The sequence below is a fragment of the Python bivittatus genome, unplaced genomic scaffold (assembly GCF_059951505.1).
Source record: "Python bivittatus isolate LINGU-HERP-01145 unplaced genomic scaffold, Pbiv_v1 ctg000980_np1212, whole genome shotgun sequence".
Classification (NCBI taxonomy): Eukaryota; Metazoa; Chordata; class Lepidosauria; order Squamata; family Pythonidae; genus Python; species Python bivittatus.
In genome coordinates, this window is record NW_028277125.1 from 58,264,858 (window position 1) to 58,281,121 (window position 16,264).

At 38.6% G+C, this 16,264-nt stretch overlaps 1 protein-coding gene across 8 annotated transcripts in view; it reads left to right on the forward strand.

Annotated features, from left to right (window-relative positions):
- Positions 1-16,264, forward strand: part of TACC2 (transforming acidic coiled-coil containing protein 2) — a 180,241-nt gene that overhangs the window by 57,744 nt on the left and 106,233 nt on the right. For all 8 annotated transcript variants that reach the window (XR_015794400.1, XM_088132061.1, XM_025167862.2 and 5 more), the window contains one exon: positions 13,492-13,608. Coding sequence is in view for 7 of the 8 variants with exons in the window: in XM_088132061.1 (XP_087988187.1) it covers positions 13,492-13,608 (117 nt within the window). In the remaining variant the exon portion in view is untranslated. The remainder of the gene's footprint in view (positions 1-13,491; positions 13,609-16,264) is intronic.

Here is a 16,264-nt window from a genome sequence, read left to right on the forward strand (position 1 = left end):
CCCTATAATGATCTAGCTTTCCTACAAATCTTTCTCCATTCTGGTAAAAAATGAAGTTGTATCCACTGGGGGTTTTTCCATGCTAGATGATGGGAGAATAGAACTAGCTGCCAAAGGCTGATCTAGAGCATTTGTGCAGTCTTGTTTTCTTGGTTCACATTATGCTGAACTGCATGGTAGGCTATTTGATTCTGTTTTGGTGTGATGTGCAAATCATGGTTTGTGAACTCAGCCAGCTATTGCTTAAAAATATGCTTAAGAAGATCATACATTAGCAGCCATATACACCCAGCTTCTTTGAAACTTTCACTTTCCTTAGATATGGATGTTTCCATGCACCTTTTCCCTCTGATAGTGGTGGCATGCACTGCACCCTCATAACAGCACTGAGGTGGGTTGGAAAAAGAGGCAATGACTCACCCAACATCATAGCAAGCTGTGATTTGGAGCTAGGTGACAATTTGAATCTTGATCTCCTTGTGCAGGTCTGCTCTCTGTTCATCCATGTCAGGTAGGCTTCTGAACTTGGCAAAAGGCCTCATGTGGTGGGATAAATAAGGTTCACACAGTCCTATTAATCTAATACAGAGGAATGGTACATCATGCAAGCATAGTTAATAGCTATGTGTACAATAACCAAAGTCTGTATATTATTTGCAGAATAATTAAAGATTATAACCAAGATTACACAGCTGAAAATAGCAATTAAAATAAAAAAAAATGAGACCCACTGTTTTCCCTACAGTATTCTCCCATTGTCACCAACTGTGCCACTATTTCAGTATTGGACATGCTAACAGTATTTAATTCCAGAGGGACATCTCTTAAGAGGCTATAAAAATGTTCCCCAAAGCCATGCTGGCTGGGAATCCTGGGAGTTACAGGATTATCTGGAGGACATCAGATTGTTGTGCATCCTTCCACATTCTGAATTGCTTAGACATTTGAACAGACATTTGCAAGATTTCACTGTACATCCTTGTTTTATGTTTTCCTCCTATTTCCGTGAAAGACTTATCAGTTTTAACAGCATCCATGAGCTTCTGTGAATTAGAAGTCATTAAAAAAAAAATCAAGAGTCCCATTCCAATATGTTTAGGGGCTAATATAATTTGGAATTGCAGAATCGGAACTTCTAAAATTCGGCCACAACTTCCGTGCCTGTGAGCAAATAGAGCTGTAGAAGAAGCAATGGAGCGCAGACTGTTAACCTCCCCCACCGTTTAACAAGTTGTTGTAACCCTTTCTAGTGTTAATTCCAAGATTGGGCGGATACGACGGAAGTATTAAAATGAAAGCTTCAGAGAGGAAAGGTCCGGCCTGGGATATTTCATAAAACCTCATTTGTGTCAGAACAGGGCTATTACTGCTGCGTCGAGTGGAAAGTGTTTCCGAAAATTCAAGACAGCGATCGGTTTATCATGACTCAAAAAGTCCTGGAAAGCAACTCCGCTAAGGGCTGGAGAGAGAAAGGAATTAAAACGCACCACAGGCACCACGTGTTTGTTTTTCCTGGCGTCCACACGCGTTGCTCTCGGGGGCAGGAGGAGGGAGCAGTAGGAGCTCCAGATTACTGTATTGTGACTTCAGTACCCCCCAAGTCTTCGCCATCGCCTGTAGCTGTCCGGGCGCTTTCCCCACCCACAAGGGAAGGCGGCTGCGGGCGGGAGGCGTGCCGACATTCCAGCGACCCGGGAGCAGCCTCAGATGCCTGGCGAGCGACTGCCTGGTTGCTAGACGCCCGCTCTTCCTCTGGGAGCCTTGGGGGAGGAGCTTCTCAAGTTGGGCTCCTCCAGGACCTTCTTTTTTTTTTTTTTTTTAATAGCCATTGGCCTTTTGTGTGGTTGAACCGTCTAACAGCTTTTCCGGATAGTGGTGGTAGGCAATGCGACCCACAACAGGCGGAGGCTGATTTCCTTCGGTTTGTAAAATAAGTTTTGCATTCGAGTGGATTTGCCAAAAGGCGGCTTGGGTATGTTGATTTCTGACTGTCAGTGTGCGTTTGTTTATTTATTTATTTATTTATTTTGTAAGAATCCCCCTCCAGTGGAATAAGCCGCCTCGTGAGAGCTCTCATTCTTGGATTTTACCTTTTAAAGCGGATGATGATCCAACAGTACAGTGCTCAGTGAACTATTTTCCTTTTAACTCTGATGAGTGGGATTCGCTTTGTAAAGGGTTGAATTTAGGGCTTGAGTTTGCTCGGGGCTTTTTCAGTAACCGTGTAACCAAAGTGACCTTTAATTTGATTCTTCCGATTTTCCCCCTTCCTTAGGTGACTCATCCTCTGTTGTATGTATTAAACCGTGACTCTGCTTAGGTGCTCTTTGGAAGAAAAAAAAATGCCACAAATCAAAGAAAGCAAATTGTCTTTATTTTCTGGTCACTGAAGACAGTTGGCACATGGCTTTAAAATATGCCTGAATGTTTCTGACTCACAGAATGTGTTTATCAGTTCCATGGAGACCTAGAGGCTTGGCCCCGGCATTGTCCGGGAAAACTTTTGGCTTTGCTTTTACAAGCCGTAAATTGCAGGCTTAAAGTACGAGGAAGACAAGTGCTTCACCCTCTCATTTTAAACAGACATTCTTGACATTTATAAGGATTGCTGTTTATTGTGCTAGGGTAGTGGCAGAATAAATTGTGCTTATTTAGGGGGAGATAAGCTCATAACTTCTCAGGGAGTTAAATTGTCATCACAATGAGTAGAAATCCAGATTTAGTCTTACTTATGATTTTTTTCACACTTTGCAACTTTTTAAAAGAAACATTTTAGGGTTTCTTCTGTGAAATGAGTAAAATACTCGCCTTTAAAATGAGTGGGTACCATTTGATTTATGCTATGCTATTCATAGATAAATTGCATTGAGTTTATTTCTTGATAGATGTATACAGAGTTGCTACTTTAGTATGCAGTTTCACAAAGTCTGTTAAGATGGTTGGAACTTGTTTCCATATAAGTATGTGCAGAATCAAATTGTGTGATATTCTTCTGCAGTATTGATTTTGATGCTTACCTAGCATTGGTGCTGCAATTCTGTGCATATTTGGAAACTCTCATAAACTCACTAGGACTAACTTCTGAATCAACTGGCTGTAAGGCTGTTTTTCCAGTGAGGCTACAATAGGCTTTTTTGTATCACCTGTGCATTTATATTTCATGTAAGTTTCAAGGTTTGAGCCTTGCCGATGAAAATGCACTATTAAGTCTATTCAGTTGCTTGTGCGCACCTGCTCTCTTCTTGTGACACCATGGGTTTGGATTGTTTGGGGTGATCAGATTTACTTGAATTTCCTGTTAATTCCAAAGGAGATCCCAGCATATTTGTCCTTCAAACATCCGGTGAGATTTGAGCTGAACTGAGAAAATGCACCCTTGCCCTAGCGTTCTGTGTGAATCTAGCCAGTGTTTTGAACCCACTGTAACTAGAACACCAAGCTGGCCTTACCTTCAGTGATACTGAATGCATTGTCTGGCTCTTGCTTTAGCCTGCTTCTGTTAAACGTGGGCTGCTCTGATTTGTTGATACAGTTTCAGTATTGTACTCCAGTTTTCCACTTTTCTCCTGCCCCCTCCCCCCTCTTTTTTTTTTGCTTTTGAGGACAAAGTTAAACAACCTGAATTTTTGCAACGATGGCGGTGAATTTATTGACAATGTTAAAAGTGAAATATGTCTACCACATGAAGTTCTTTCAGCTGTAGTTGTAAAAATATAGGTTCAAATCAAAACCATTTTCATGAACATAGAAACCGTACCTTGCTATTTAGGTGTATTTGTTTCTCTGAGTTGAGAAGCCGCATTTCTCTAAGAAAGCTCTGGTGACTTTTCCTGGACTTAAATGTATTTTAATCATGTTCTCCAGAACTGTAGAAATACTGGCTGGGAATTGTAATCTATCTCAACTCACCAAGAAAACATGGATTAAATAAGGCTGTTTCAGGCTAACTGCACTAATAATTTAAATGTCTTTTTTTCCCATCAAGGGAGATTGGGTTGCATAGGCTGTAAGCTCCAACATACATGGGTGTTATTCTCTAAGCATATGTCTCTTGTACATTTAGTGACTCACTTGGGATTTTTTTCCCTTGTCCTCCACTGAATGAAAAAGATGTATGCAGCGGTGGGGTTCTGGCCCCCAGATGCAGCTTTCTGACTAATCTCATCACCTGGCAAGAGTTTTGCTTAGCTTGCCAAGATTCCAAAGAGCTGTCATGAAATTCCATTTTCATCTGCGTATACAGTCATTGTCAGACTGTTCTCTTACTGCATCCACCCCAAATGCATATCTTGGGGGGGGGGGGTTTGGTAACGTCAGCCCTTCAAGATAGGCTGGTTTAAGAAATAGAAACAGAAGCGATTCCAGGAATGCTCTTTGCTATTGTAGGGTAGACTAACAAAATCTTGAAAGCCTGTCAGAATTTCTCACTGCCCTTTCTTATACCAAATAAAATCAAGGTGGTGTTCCTTTCCAACCCTTTCTACTTTCTCAGGATTATGTTACCTTTTCTCCTCTCCTAATGGTTCGTGATCTCTTCCCACTTCCTAGGCCAGATAGATTGTATTTAGCAATCAGGCTTACTAAGGTGATGTTTTGCTTTTATATGAATTCTAGAATCATAAAAAATAGCAATGCAGGATTGAGAACAACGTGTTTGCAGTAGTTATAGTTAAGTCTCAGATGTTAAAGTACCATATTCACTTTTGTCTACTCGAGGGGGAAAACAGCCTGGAGTAGTAGACTGAGTTCATACATTGGACATGCATATTGAGTATTTGATTTTGGCCTAGCGTGTTATATGAAATTAGCAACTGTTGGTTTGAAGAATTGTTTTTGTTTTTGACATTATGTTTTGTGTGAACACTACCATTGTTTATGCAGTACTCTATGACTAAATAAACCATGGCTTGGCTTGTAACCTAGTCATATAGAAGATGAAGGAACTCCTAATTTTCCAGGTTTCTATGTTTAGGATAGACATGGCTTTTTGTAAGCCTATCCACACTATGTTTTCTTAAACTGATGAGAAATTGAAATCTTTTTCAGGATGCAATTGCCATGAGCTGTACTTGTTGCCTTGCACTGTTGCCTTGTTGTATACAGATTTGGTTGGCAAAATTTTTATTACCATAAAAATAGACTGGAGGAGATTTCACAAACATCCCTTAAGGATTATCTCTGTACTACAGGGGCAGTTAAACAAATTAAAGTGATCTTCTTGTGCTTCTTATGTGGTACACTGAATATGAGAGTGCTGCTTTTCACAAATTTCCATCAGTTATTTTTTTAGTGTGTTGGTATAAACATTATATTTTTGACTAAGTGCTTTTGGGAATTGTAGTGAACAAGTTTTGAGTATGCTTTGTCTGTATATTATGAAAGACACAGGAAAGGGAGAGGGGGGAAAAGTTACTGATGGTTTTTTTGGCTTCTCTGGATCATTTCAGAATTAAAATATTAGGACATGTTTTCTTTAAAAATAATCTGTGTAATGTCCAGAATCTCTCTCAAGTGTATACTCAAGTAAAATTATTTCATCTGCTACACTAGGCTGTGCTAAAACTTTATGGAGTTGGGGTAGGTTGCTTGTTCATTTTCTAAAAACAGAGTCTGAAAAAATAGACTTGTTTATTCCAACTGCTTGTTCCCCAAATGCATTAATATTCGTTTTCATAATTCATAAAAAAAGTGTGGGGATTGAAGTTCAACACATTTGAAAGTTCCAGATTAAGCAAGATACAGTGGAACCTCGAGTTGCGAATTTAATCCGTTCCGTGACTCTGGTTGCAACTCAAATTGGTCGCAACACGAGGCAAATTTTCCCATAAGGTTCAATGTAATTACCGTTAATCCGTTCCGGCGTCCACGGACCACGCGTCAGGGGCGGAAAAACGGCCGCGGACCACACGGCAAGGTGGAAAAATGGCCGCGGACCACGTGTCAGGCGGAAAAATGGCCGCGGACCACGTGTCGGGCGGAAAATGGCCGCGGACCACGCGGCAAGGGCGGAAAAACGGCCGCAGACCACGCGGCAAGGGTGGAAAAATGGCCGCGGACCACGTGGAACGGGCGGAAAAATGGCCGCGGACCACGTGGAACGGGTGGAAAATGGCTGCAGATCCAGTTCGTAAGTCAAGGCGAGTTCGCAAGTCGAGGTAAATTTTGGGGGCCGGAGCTGGTCGTATCTTGAAAAATTCATAAGTAGGGGCGTTCGTAAGTAGAGGTACCACTATAGTTCTAAAGAAAATTAAATTCCACATACTCTGTGTCTATTACATGGACTTTAGAGTGAAATTAAGATATCTGCATATTTTAAAAAACTATGAACAAACTACATGCTCTTTCTGAGACTTTTCCTCCACCGTATGCTTAAAAGGAATAGGAGGATGGAAATATTTGCTTTTCTTTTTCTTTAGCCATGTTTTATTATTTTTCCCATACCAACAAACTGTGGTTGAAGAATACTGTAATTAGTTTAAAATAGATCTACTTAAAACCAGAATTATATTGTCTTGCTCTTATCATGCCAAAGTATGGCATATTCTAAGAACTAACTAATCCATGGCAGAGCTCCCACATCATATTAAGCCACATGTTCTCTAAATACATTCTGTTGATTAAACTACAACAAGCAGTCTCATAATATGCTAAATGATGAACCATGATTTCTAAATTACAGGTCACAGTTCATACAATGCACTAAGCTAAAACTTAACAAAGAATATTATATATGAAGGTGACTTAAATTTGGTTTTTACCGCAAATTACTATTTGATGACCATTTTCCTTGTCTGATGAACCTACATGAAACAGATTTTCTGCAATACAGTACAAGGGTTTTGGTTTGTTCTGCTTTATTCGTGGGACCTACTAGGTTAAACAATAGATTCCTGGCCATGTCTTCCTCAGATATGATTAGTTTTCCTTTGTTGGCTGAGAATATAACATGGAACATGCTTCCCTGTGACTGAAGTTTTTAGGGAAAGAGAATTAGAAACTAGCTGTCTTTCAGAGAAGTTTGTTCAATATTACTGACTGAGGTATGTCTGATTGGAGAAAAAAAAGATTCCAATCGAACAGAACATATGTAGCTCAGGGTTGAACTGTGGAGTCCTTGGTGCTCTCTTAGTTGGGTTGTTTGCTCACAGACATTTCATTTGGTGTTCATGGATGCGCTCTGCTAGTCTTCTGCCTGCCTGTCCTACGTAGTGGCTGTTAGTCCTTACACTGTATGTTGTAGATGGCTCCTGTTTTTTCTTCTTGGGCTAGTTCTTGGTTTATTTAAGATGTTTTGGAGGGCTTTAGTTAGTTTGTGTGCTACACGTGATGCTGTGTGATTGTAAGAGTCTGTTCATTGTTTCTGAGATGTTTTTGATGTGTGGTAATGCTATCCTTTTCATAGCTTGTGATGGTTGTGCTGTAGTGGGTTGAGTGGTTAGGCACTTTTTGATTAAGTTTCGTGGATATCCATATTGTTGGGAGATGTTGAATAGGTGGTCTGTTTCCTTTTTCTGGGTTGGTGTTCTGGGTTGCTGCAATGCATTTGTGCTCATTTGAATAATGTTCTTTCACAGTTCCTCTTGTGGGAGATTGGGTTGTTACTTTGGTAGTGGAGCACTTGGTTAGTGTGGGTTGTTTTTTTGATAGACTTTCATTTCTAATTTGCTATCTTTTCCTCTTCTGATGAGGATATCCAGAAAAGGTAGTGTGTTGTTGTTTTCTTCTTCCCTTGTGAATGTTATTCCTTTGAAGATGTTGTTGATTGTTTCATGTGTCTTCTCTAGTTGTTCCTTTTTTATTATGATGAAGGTGGCGTCTACATACTGGATCCATACTTTTGGTTGTATGTGTGGAAGTGCTATAGTTTCTAGACACTGTACTATGATCTCTACTATGAGTCCTGTGAGTGGTGATCTCATAGATGTTCCTCTGATTTGTTGGTATATTTGTCCATCATACTGAAAGTAGGTAGTGAGGCAGAGGTTGATGAGGTCCACGATTCTGGGTATTTTGATCTAAATGTATTTGGCTAGGTCAGGCATGTTGTGTGGTGTTGCTGCCATGGATTATTTTGCTAGTTCGGGATCTGTGGACATAAAGAGCGCTGTGACATCAAATGAAACCATAATTTAATCTTCTTCTATTTTTAGGTCTTTGTTTTTTCTGGAGGCACTGTGGTGGGGAGTTGATAGAATATTTTCTCCCCTCTGTGAGATGTCAAAGTTTTTTTGTAAGTCCTTTGGCTATGTTGTATGTTGGGGTCCCTGGTAACAATACAATTGGATGAAGAGGTATGTTGGGCTTGTGTATTTTTGAGTATCCATAGAAGTGCAGGAGAATGGGTCCACAACTTTTCATCCACTACTGTTCTTCTTTTGTGATTTGACCTTTCTTAGTTAGGTCATTGAGGGTTCTCTTGCTCAGGTTGTCTACTTTTTGTATTGGGTTGGTGTTTACTGGGAAGTTGGTTTCTTCATCCTCCAGTAATTCTTCAGCTGGACATCTATAACATACAGTGTAAGGACTGTAACAGCCACTATGTAGGACAGACAGGCAGAAGACTAGCAGTGCGCATCTGTGAATACCAACTAGCAGTCAGAAGAACCAATGAATATTCCTTCATTTCACAACACATGGACAGACTCAACCATAGTTTCAACTGGGAAACTGTGACATCCTAGACCAAGCTAAATGCAAAAATGCTAGGGAATTCCTGGAAGCTTGGAAGATGTAAATTGTATTCAGTAATGGGCCCAATTACCTTGCGAGTTGTGAGCTGATCTTTGTAGGAGATGTTTAAGGAAGAAGTTAAAGCAACCATAATTTTGGTCTTCTCTAACTTCTAAAGGCTTTGCATCCAACAGACTTGACCTTATACTGTTCTACATGCCACCTCCAGGTTTCTATTAATCTTCTAAGAACCCTGGGAACATTGTATACTACGAATTCTGGAATCAAGTTCAAGTATTTATAAAATATTTCATTGCAAGGAACAGTAGAATGAGGATGACAGCATGTTTCTTCTTTTAATTGTAATTTTTGTTTGTGTGTATTTGTTCAGTGGCTATAGTTATGCTGTTTCATATTAATTTCAAGGGTTTGAGAGAATTTAATTATTTATTTCACCAGGAAGCTAGAGGATACTCAAACCTCCTTGTTTATAAGCACAGAAATCAGTAAACTATCACAATAAATGATTTCACAGGAAAAAGTGAAAATATGCCCAGTGAGTCTTTTTTTTTTTTTTAAACAGCCTTGATATCTGGAAAATAAAAAGTCAGTACCCAGAGCAGCTTCATCATACACCATCATATGTTTTTGCTGTCAGTAATACAACTGAAGAAAAAGTAGATATGTAGTTTATCTTGCTATTTAGTCTGTTCTTGTTTTAGACTATTAGCAGATATTTTAGGGTAGTTCAGTTATAGATTATGACAGAGTCCATTTTAGCAGAGTTTACTTTGGAACCAAAATCTCTCTTTTGTTTGAACACTATTAGAACGATGAACCAATAGAATAAGTACCAACCGCCCCCCATGTTGTTTTAGGTACTGTATTTAGTATGTGGTTATATAAATTGCATTTTGCAATTTCTTGATTCTTCATATCCAAAATCAAGAATATCGACATTTCGTTTACAGAAGATCATTTACAGAACTTGATGAAAATTGAGGAATTTTATGAGGTCACTTCTTTCACCTTCCTGACTAGTGTGTATTCACTTCATTCCTTCCTGACTAGTGTGTATTCACTTCATTCCCACTTCATTCTTCCTCACTACTATCATTACTACCCTTGCAGTTGCTCTGATCTTCTAGGTGTAATCTGCCTGCTCCTCTCCTTTGCTGTTATTTCTTTATAAGCCCATAGACGGCAGAGATATAAGCGAAGAAGATAACTGGTGGTGGGCTGCAGCAAGTCCCCGACTAAACCAAAATGTCATGCCAGCTGTGCTACTTCTGCTTAAATGTATTCCTAGCAAATACCGCAATGTAGTACTACTGTAACTTAATCTAACCCTGAGTAGCTCATTAGAACTTCTAGAAATGTTTTGTTATCTAAATAAACAGAAATATGAACAGAGATTGATCATAGCTTTACTTAATGTGAAGGTTCACATTAACCTTCACCATTTAGTGGCTCTAGGCAGATTACAAACTTGTAAAATTCATTCCAGAAAAAATGTCTAAGTTCCAATGTGGTTTTTACTCTAAACTAAACATATTAAACAGTAAATATTAGTATTTAGACCAAGGACTTGTCAGTGTGGCTCTGTCAGGCCTAGCCCATCACAGGCTCTTAGTGAAATATATTGGTTCACACTGACTTCATTACATTGGAGGAAGCCCTATCTAAACAAGTGATACAGTTATAAATGGAAGGTTTGGGCATTACATAACTATGTCCTGCCCTTCCATGTCATGTGTTAAATCTTTTTTTTAAAAAAATCATCATTATTTCATCAGGGATAGGGCTGTACAGATCTTTGAAAGGCCACTTTTTTCCAACAAAAAATTGAAGTGCCCCATTTCTAACTGGTGGGGTGGCTTTGGTCCGTCACTCCACTTGGTACAGATTTCATCAAAATGAAAAGCTTGATCGATCAAGGCAGTATGTCCCAACATAATGCTTTGTCAGTACACCTCTGAAGACCCATCATTGCAGCAAGACATAGTAGCATGCCTCCATAAAGTGCATCATCTCACTGAGTTAGATCAAGAATAATCTTGGGAACAATTTGCATGAAGAAAAAAAATGGCTCAAAGAATCTAATTTGGAGATTCTTTAAAAAGTGATTCTGAGGACTGAATGGTGCCTTCAAGTTCTTCGGATTCTATGATGTAGCACAAAAAGTGAGGGTACAAAAGTTTTCAATAACCAGTTTGTTGGGAAATTATGGAAGTCTAAAACACAAGGTTATATAATGTGTTATACATTGTGGAAAAGAGAAGGACGTGTTTATATGTTTTCTCTAGATTGCCTTGTGGCTAGCATAGAAAGCTATTTGGATAAGAATGTTGTCTCAGTGTAAATCTTGTACTGTTCTTATCTGTGGACTGTGGACTGATGTGGAGCAGTGTAGATTAAAATCCATTTGACTTCTGAATACTGGACAATTAAGAATGCTGAAACATATTCCCTGACTTCAACATCCGGAGATGCCTGAATAAGCCATTTTGTGTTAATAATTATTTTAAGTCAATATGGTATGTAGGAAAAAAAAATGACTGTGGTTACCATGGCAGATGTGGAAGAGTATTGTGCGTTGCAAGCACTACGTATGTGCTTGTATCAGAAATGTTGTGAATACATTGTAAATTCAACCTTCAACCCATAGTATTTAGAAACCTCTTGCGTATGTAGGTTATATGTCTCATTATTAGTTTACTTTCCTCAAAGGCTTAAAAATTACCCTCAGATTGATTTGTGTATACTATCACTGTGCATTGACTCAGATATTTGCTGTTGATTATGCTACCAGTGATTTAGAGGTTGAACCAACTGATCTGTTGAATATATTTATTATGTGCACATTTCAACTGTCATTAAGCAGCTAGTCATTAAACTGAGAAGTTTTTCCTGATTATTTCAGTCTCAAGAGTCTTAAGCATAATTAGGAAGACATTTTTTTCTACCAAGTCTTCCTTAAGAATTCACACGCCAATAGATAAACCTTTTATCAAGTGTTGCTTTATAATTCATTCTCCGAAAATCCTGTTTGCATAGTACATTCCATCTCTGTGTGAGCAAATATTAATCTGTTTGTTAAAGGTTAAAATATATTTATTTCACTGAAGTATTTAATTAAACTTCAGATTTGATGAGTTCATTATTTATTTATTTATTTATTTATTTAAATATATTGGCTGCCCAACTTGAGTTTATCAAATCAATTTGGAGTATATTGGAGTCAGAAAATGTCAACTGTCTTGAAAAGCATTAGTAGACTTTCCAATGATTCCAGTGAGCAGAAGAGTAGGAAAAGGTAGATTCTGTTTTGAGTAAACCCTAACCTGAACTAACCAGACTACTCCAGGACAACAAATTAGGTCATTTGTGAGGAAATCTGTGTGTAACCTCCTTTGTGGAAAGGTGGATGCAAATCTGAAAGAGTTCTAATTTTTAAGCATTTTGTATCCAAAGTATTTTAAAATCTTTACTGTGAGGCTTCAACATATTTTCAAGACAGATTTTTTAAAAAACTGTTTTGTATGTTTCAGCCTATGATAACTTGAGCCTGAGATACAATATCGGTCACTTTGAAATGGTAGATGCAGTGTTGTCTATTTTTTTTTAACTGAGCTTGGGATTTAAGAATAAACTATATATCATGCTAGATTGTGATGTGATTTATTTGTTTATTTGTAGTTTTGGCTAGCCATTAAGTGTGAACTAAGCTTTTAAAATAACTTGGCTATTATGGGTTGTTCAACAAAGCATAGTTTTAAACAATTCTGATATAATGTATGGTCTTTGTATGGTCTTCCCCAACATTTGCCATTATAATGTTGCTATAATGGTAACGTTATATCCACACCAAGGCAACAGATTAATTAATCAAAATTACCACTAGGACCAGGAATCGTTTAGTGAAGCTGATCAGAATGTGGTTAAATAGGCAATTCCCACCCCCCACCCCCCAAAAATAACCAAAAACCTTCACATACTGCATAATTAACCTATGGAATTCAGTATTACAAGACACAGTGATGGTCACTGACTTGGATAGCTTTAATAGAAGACTAGATAATTCATGGAAGAGAGGTATATCAGGTGCTACTAATCTTGAATACTCAGTATTACCTTTGGGTTGGGGCAGCATGCTTTCAAATATCAGCTATAGGGAAGAGGGACCTTTTGCTTGTGAGCATCCCCGTAGGCATCTAGCTGGACATTATAAGAAACAAAATGCTATGACATTGGCCTGATCTAGCAGGACTATTCTTATGTGCCATCTTCCTAGTATGTGGCATTTCAAGAAAATTAAAATTAAATCTTTATTTTGGGCTTATTAATTTATTTAGGATTTTTCTCTCCTTTCAGTTATACTTATAGATCTGCTTAGCCTGGTCCACCTAAAACACTTTTTTTTTTCTTCACTCCAGTCAGACTTCTATAAAGACAAACTTGAGCACTGCAAAATTGTCAGCCAAATTTAATGGGATCCAATATGAGAGGACATCCAAAATGGAACCTGAATTTTCCCATTCTTTTGGATCTGAAAGATGGCTTTGAAATCTATGAAATCCCTTCTACAAATGCCTTGGTGCCAAATTACCTTTGGCTGTCAGATTGAGGAGCTTTTAGAGAAAGATACAGAAAGCTAATAATAAAAACACATGACAGTTGAAGAAATGCCTATCAATTACACTAAAGTAATTATTAATACTAATCCCTAAGAACAATGTTTGTCAGCTTCTGACAGATATTCTAAAAACATTCTTCTTTCAGAAAAGATGTTCTAATACATTTCTATTTCTTTTTGCCCAGTTCTTCTGTTCCTGATGATGCCATTAAATTGAAGCCTGATGTGGATTCTTTCAAAGAACCACCAACCACAGTCCTCTGTGATGCTGCTCTTGATGCTACTGAGCTGACTACAGCAAGGTAGGATAAGATATTAATTGCAGTTTTAAGACCTGTGTGAACAAGGATATATTGAATGTGCTAGTTACAGTGGGGCAAAAAAGTATTTAGTCAGCCACCAATTGTGCAAGTTCTCCCACTTAAAAAGATGAGAGAGGCCTGTAATTTTCATCATAGGTATACCTCAACTATGAGAGACAAAATGAGAAAAAAAATCCAGAAAATCACATTGTCTGATTTTTAAAGAATTTATTTGCAAATCATGGTGGAAAAGAAGTATTGGGTCACCTACAAACAAGCAAGATGTCTGGCTCTCACAGACCTGTAACTACTTCTTTAAGAGGCTCCTCTGTCCTCCACTCGTTACCTGTAGTAATGGTACCTGTTTGACCTTGTTATCAGTATAAAAGACACCTCTCCACAACCTCAAACAGTCACACTCCAAAATCCACTATGGCCAAGACCAAAGAGCTGTCGAAGGACACCAGAAACAAAATTGTAGACCTGCACCAGGCTGGGAAGACTGAATCTGCAATAGGCAAGCAGCTTGGTGTGAAGAAATCAACTGTGGGAGCAATAATTAGAAAATGGAAGACCTACAAGACCACTGATAATCTCCCTTGATCTGGGGCTCCACACAAGATCTCACCCCGTGGGGTCAAAATGATCACAAGAACGGTGAGCAAAAATCCCAGAACCACACGGGGGGACCTAGTGAATGACCTGCAGAGAGCTGGGACCAAAGTAACAAAGGCTACCATCAGTAACACACTATGCCGCCAGGACTCAAATCCTGCAGTGCCAGACGTGTCCCCCTGCTTAAGCCAGTACATGTCCGGGCCCGTCTGAAGTTTGCTAGAGAGCATTTGGATGATCCAGAAGAGGATTGGGAGAATGTCATATGGTCAGATGAAACCAAAGTAGAACGTTTTGGTCTAAACTCAACTTGTTGTGTTTGGAGCAGAGAGAATGCTGAGTTGCATCCAAAGAACACCATACCTACTGTGAAGCATGGGGGTGGAAACATCATGCTTTGGGGCTGTTTTTCTGCAAAGGGACCAGGACGACTGATCTGTGTAAAGGAAAGAATGAATGGGGCCATGTATTGTGAGATTTTGAGTGAACACCTCCTTCCATCAGCAAGGGCATTGAAGATGAAACGTGGCTGGGTCTTTCAGCATGACAATGATCCCAAACACACCGCCCGGGCAACGAAGGAGTGGCTTTGTAAGAAGCATTTCAAGGTCCTGGAGTGGCCTAGCCAGTCTCCAGATCTCAACCCCATGGAAAACCTTTGGAGGGAGTTGAAAGTCTGTGTTGCCCAGTGACAGCCCCAAAACATCACTGCTCTAGAGTGCATGGAGGAATGGGCCAAAATGCCAGCAACAGTGTGTGAAAACCTTGTGAAGACTTACAGAAAACGTTTGACCTCTGTCATTGCCAAAAAAGGATATATAACAAAGTATTGAGATGAACTTTTGATATTGACCAAATACTTATTTTCCACCATGATTTGCAAATAAATTCTTTAAAAATCAGACAATGTGATTTTCTGGATTTTTTTCCCCATTTTGTCTCTCATAGTTGAGATATACCTATGATGAAAATTACAGGCCTCTCTCATCTTTTTAAGTGGGAGAATTTGCACAATTGGTGGCTGACTAAATACTTTTTTGCCCCACTGTAATTCAATGACTTTATCTAGGTGACACAGAGTTAAGGCAGCTGTGATATAGCTGCCCCTTAGCATGGTACTTCTAGCATGTCCTGAATTAGTATGGATCATCCTGTGGAAGAATAGAATTTGTCAAATTAAGATAGATTCAAACCCATCAATTATGTTGCATTCCTTCATTTTATTAATGGCCCTTTTACTTCTTGTTTGTCATTGTGTGCAGCTGGGTTCTTGAATTATCAAGCCCCAGACTGTGACGTCATGTTTTAGAGTTGTTTGATTTTGAATTGATCATCCCTAAATTATCTTCTTTCTTTTCCTAAGTGTCTGATCATTTATTGCTTTGAAGAAGTGATATTTTACCCCCCCAAAAAAGTTTTGAAATAAATGAAATAGTTGTGAAACAGTATTTTAAAGCCTTTTTGTTGCACCCAAGCTTCAGCATACTCACAGTTCTGTGATTTGTAGGAAAGACAGTAATATTTAGAGAACAGTGCTGCTACTGTAGTTGATAGACTGTCATAAAAGTAATTTAATGTTGGAAAATGCTTTGAAAAATTCTAGTAGATTGGATCTTTGACTTTCTAGCTTAATAGCTTGGTAAGAGCCTACCAAACATAATGCTTTTCAGTGTGGTAGCAAGATCGTAGCACACAAATGTATTGTCTTATTGTATATGTGCACCATCTGCTCATACATCCCTAGGGCCATAATCTTGTATCATGTATCCATGTTATAGGGAACTGTGGCTTTCAGACGCGTAAAAAAATAAGTAGTTTCTCCATTGACTGTGCTAGATCTTGACAAAGGCAATTCAGAAGGATTGGTTATTAAGAATTGTCTTATCTATGTAGCTGTGAACTTTTTTGTTTTAGCTGGAGAACAAAGAGAGCAAAGTAAGCAATAGGAACTATTTTCATTCATTGAATATAAACTTGATGGTTTTAAGGACTGTAACAGCTTTTTGTGTTATAATAAACAGTCCATAAAGTTGCAGACAAA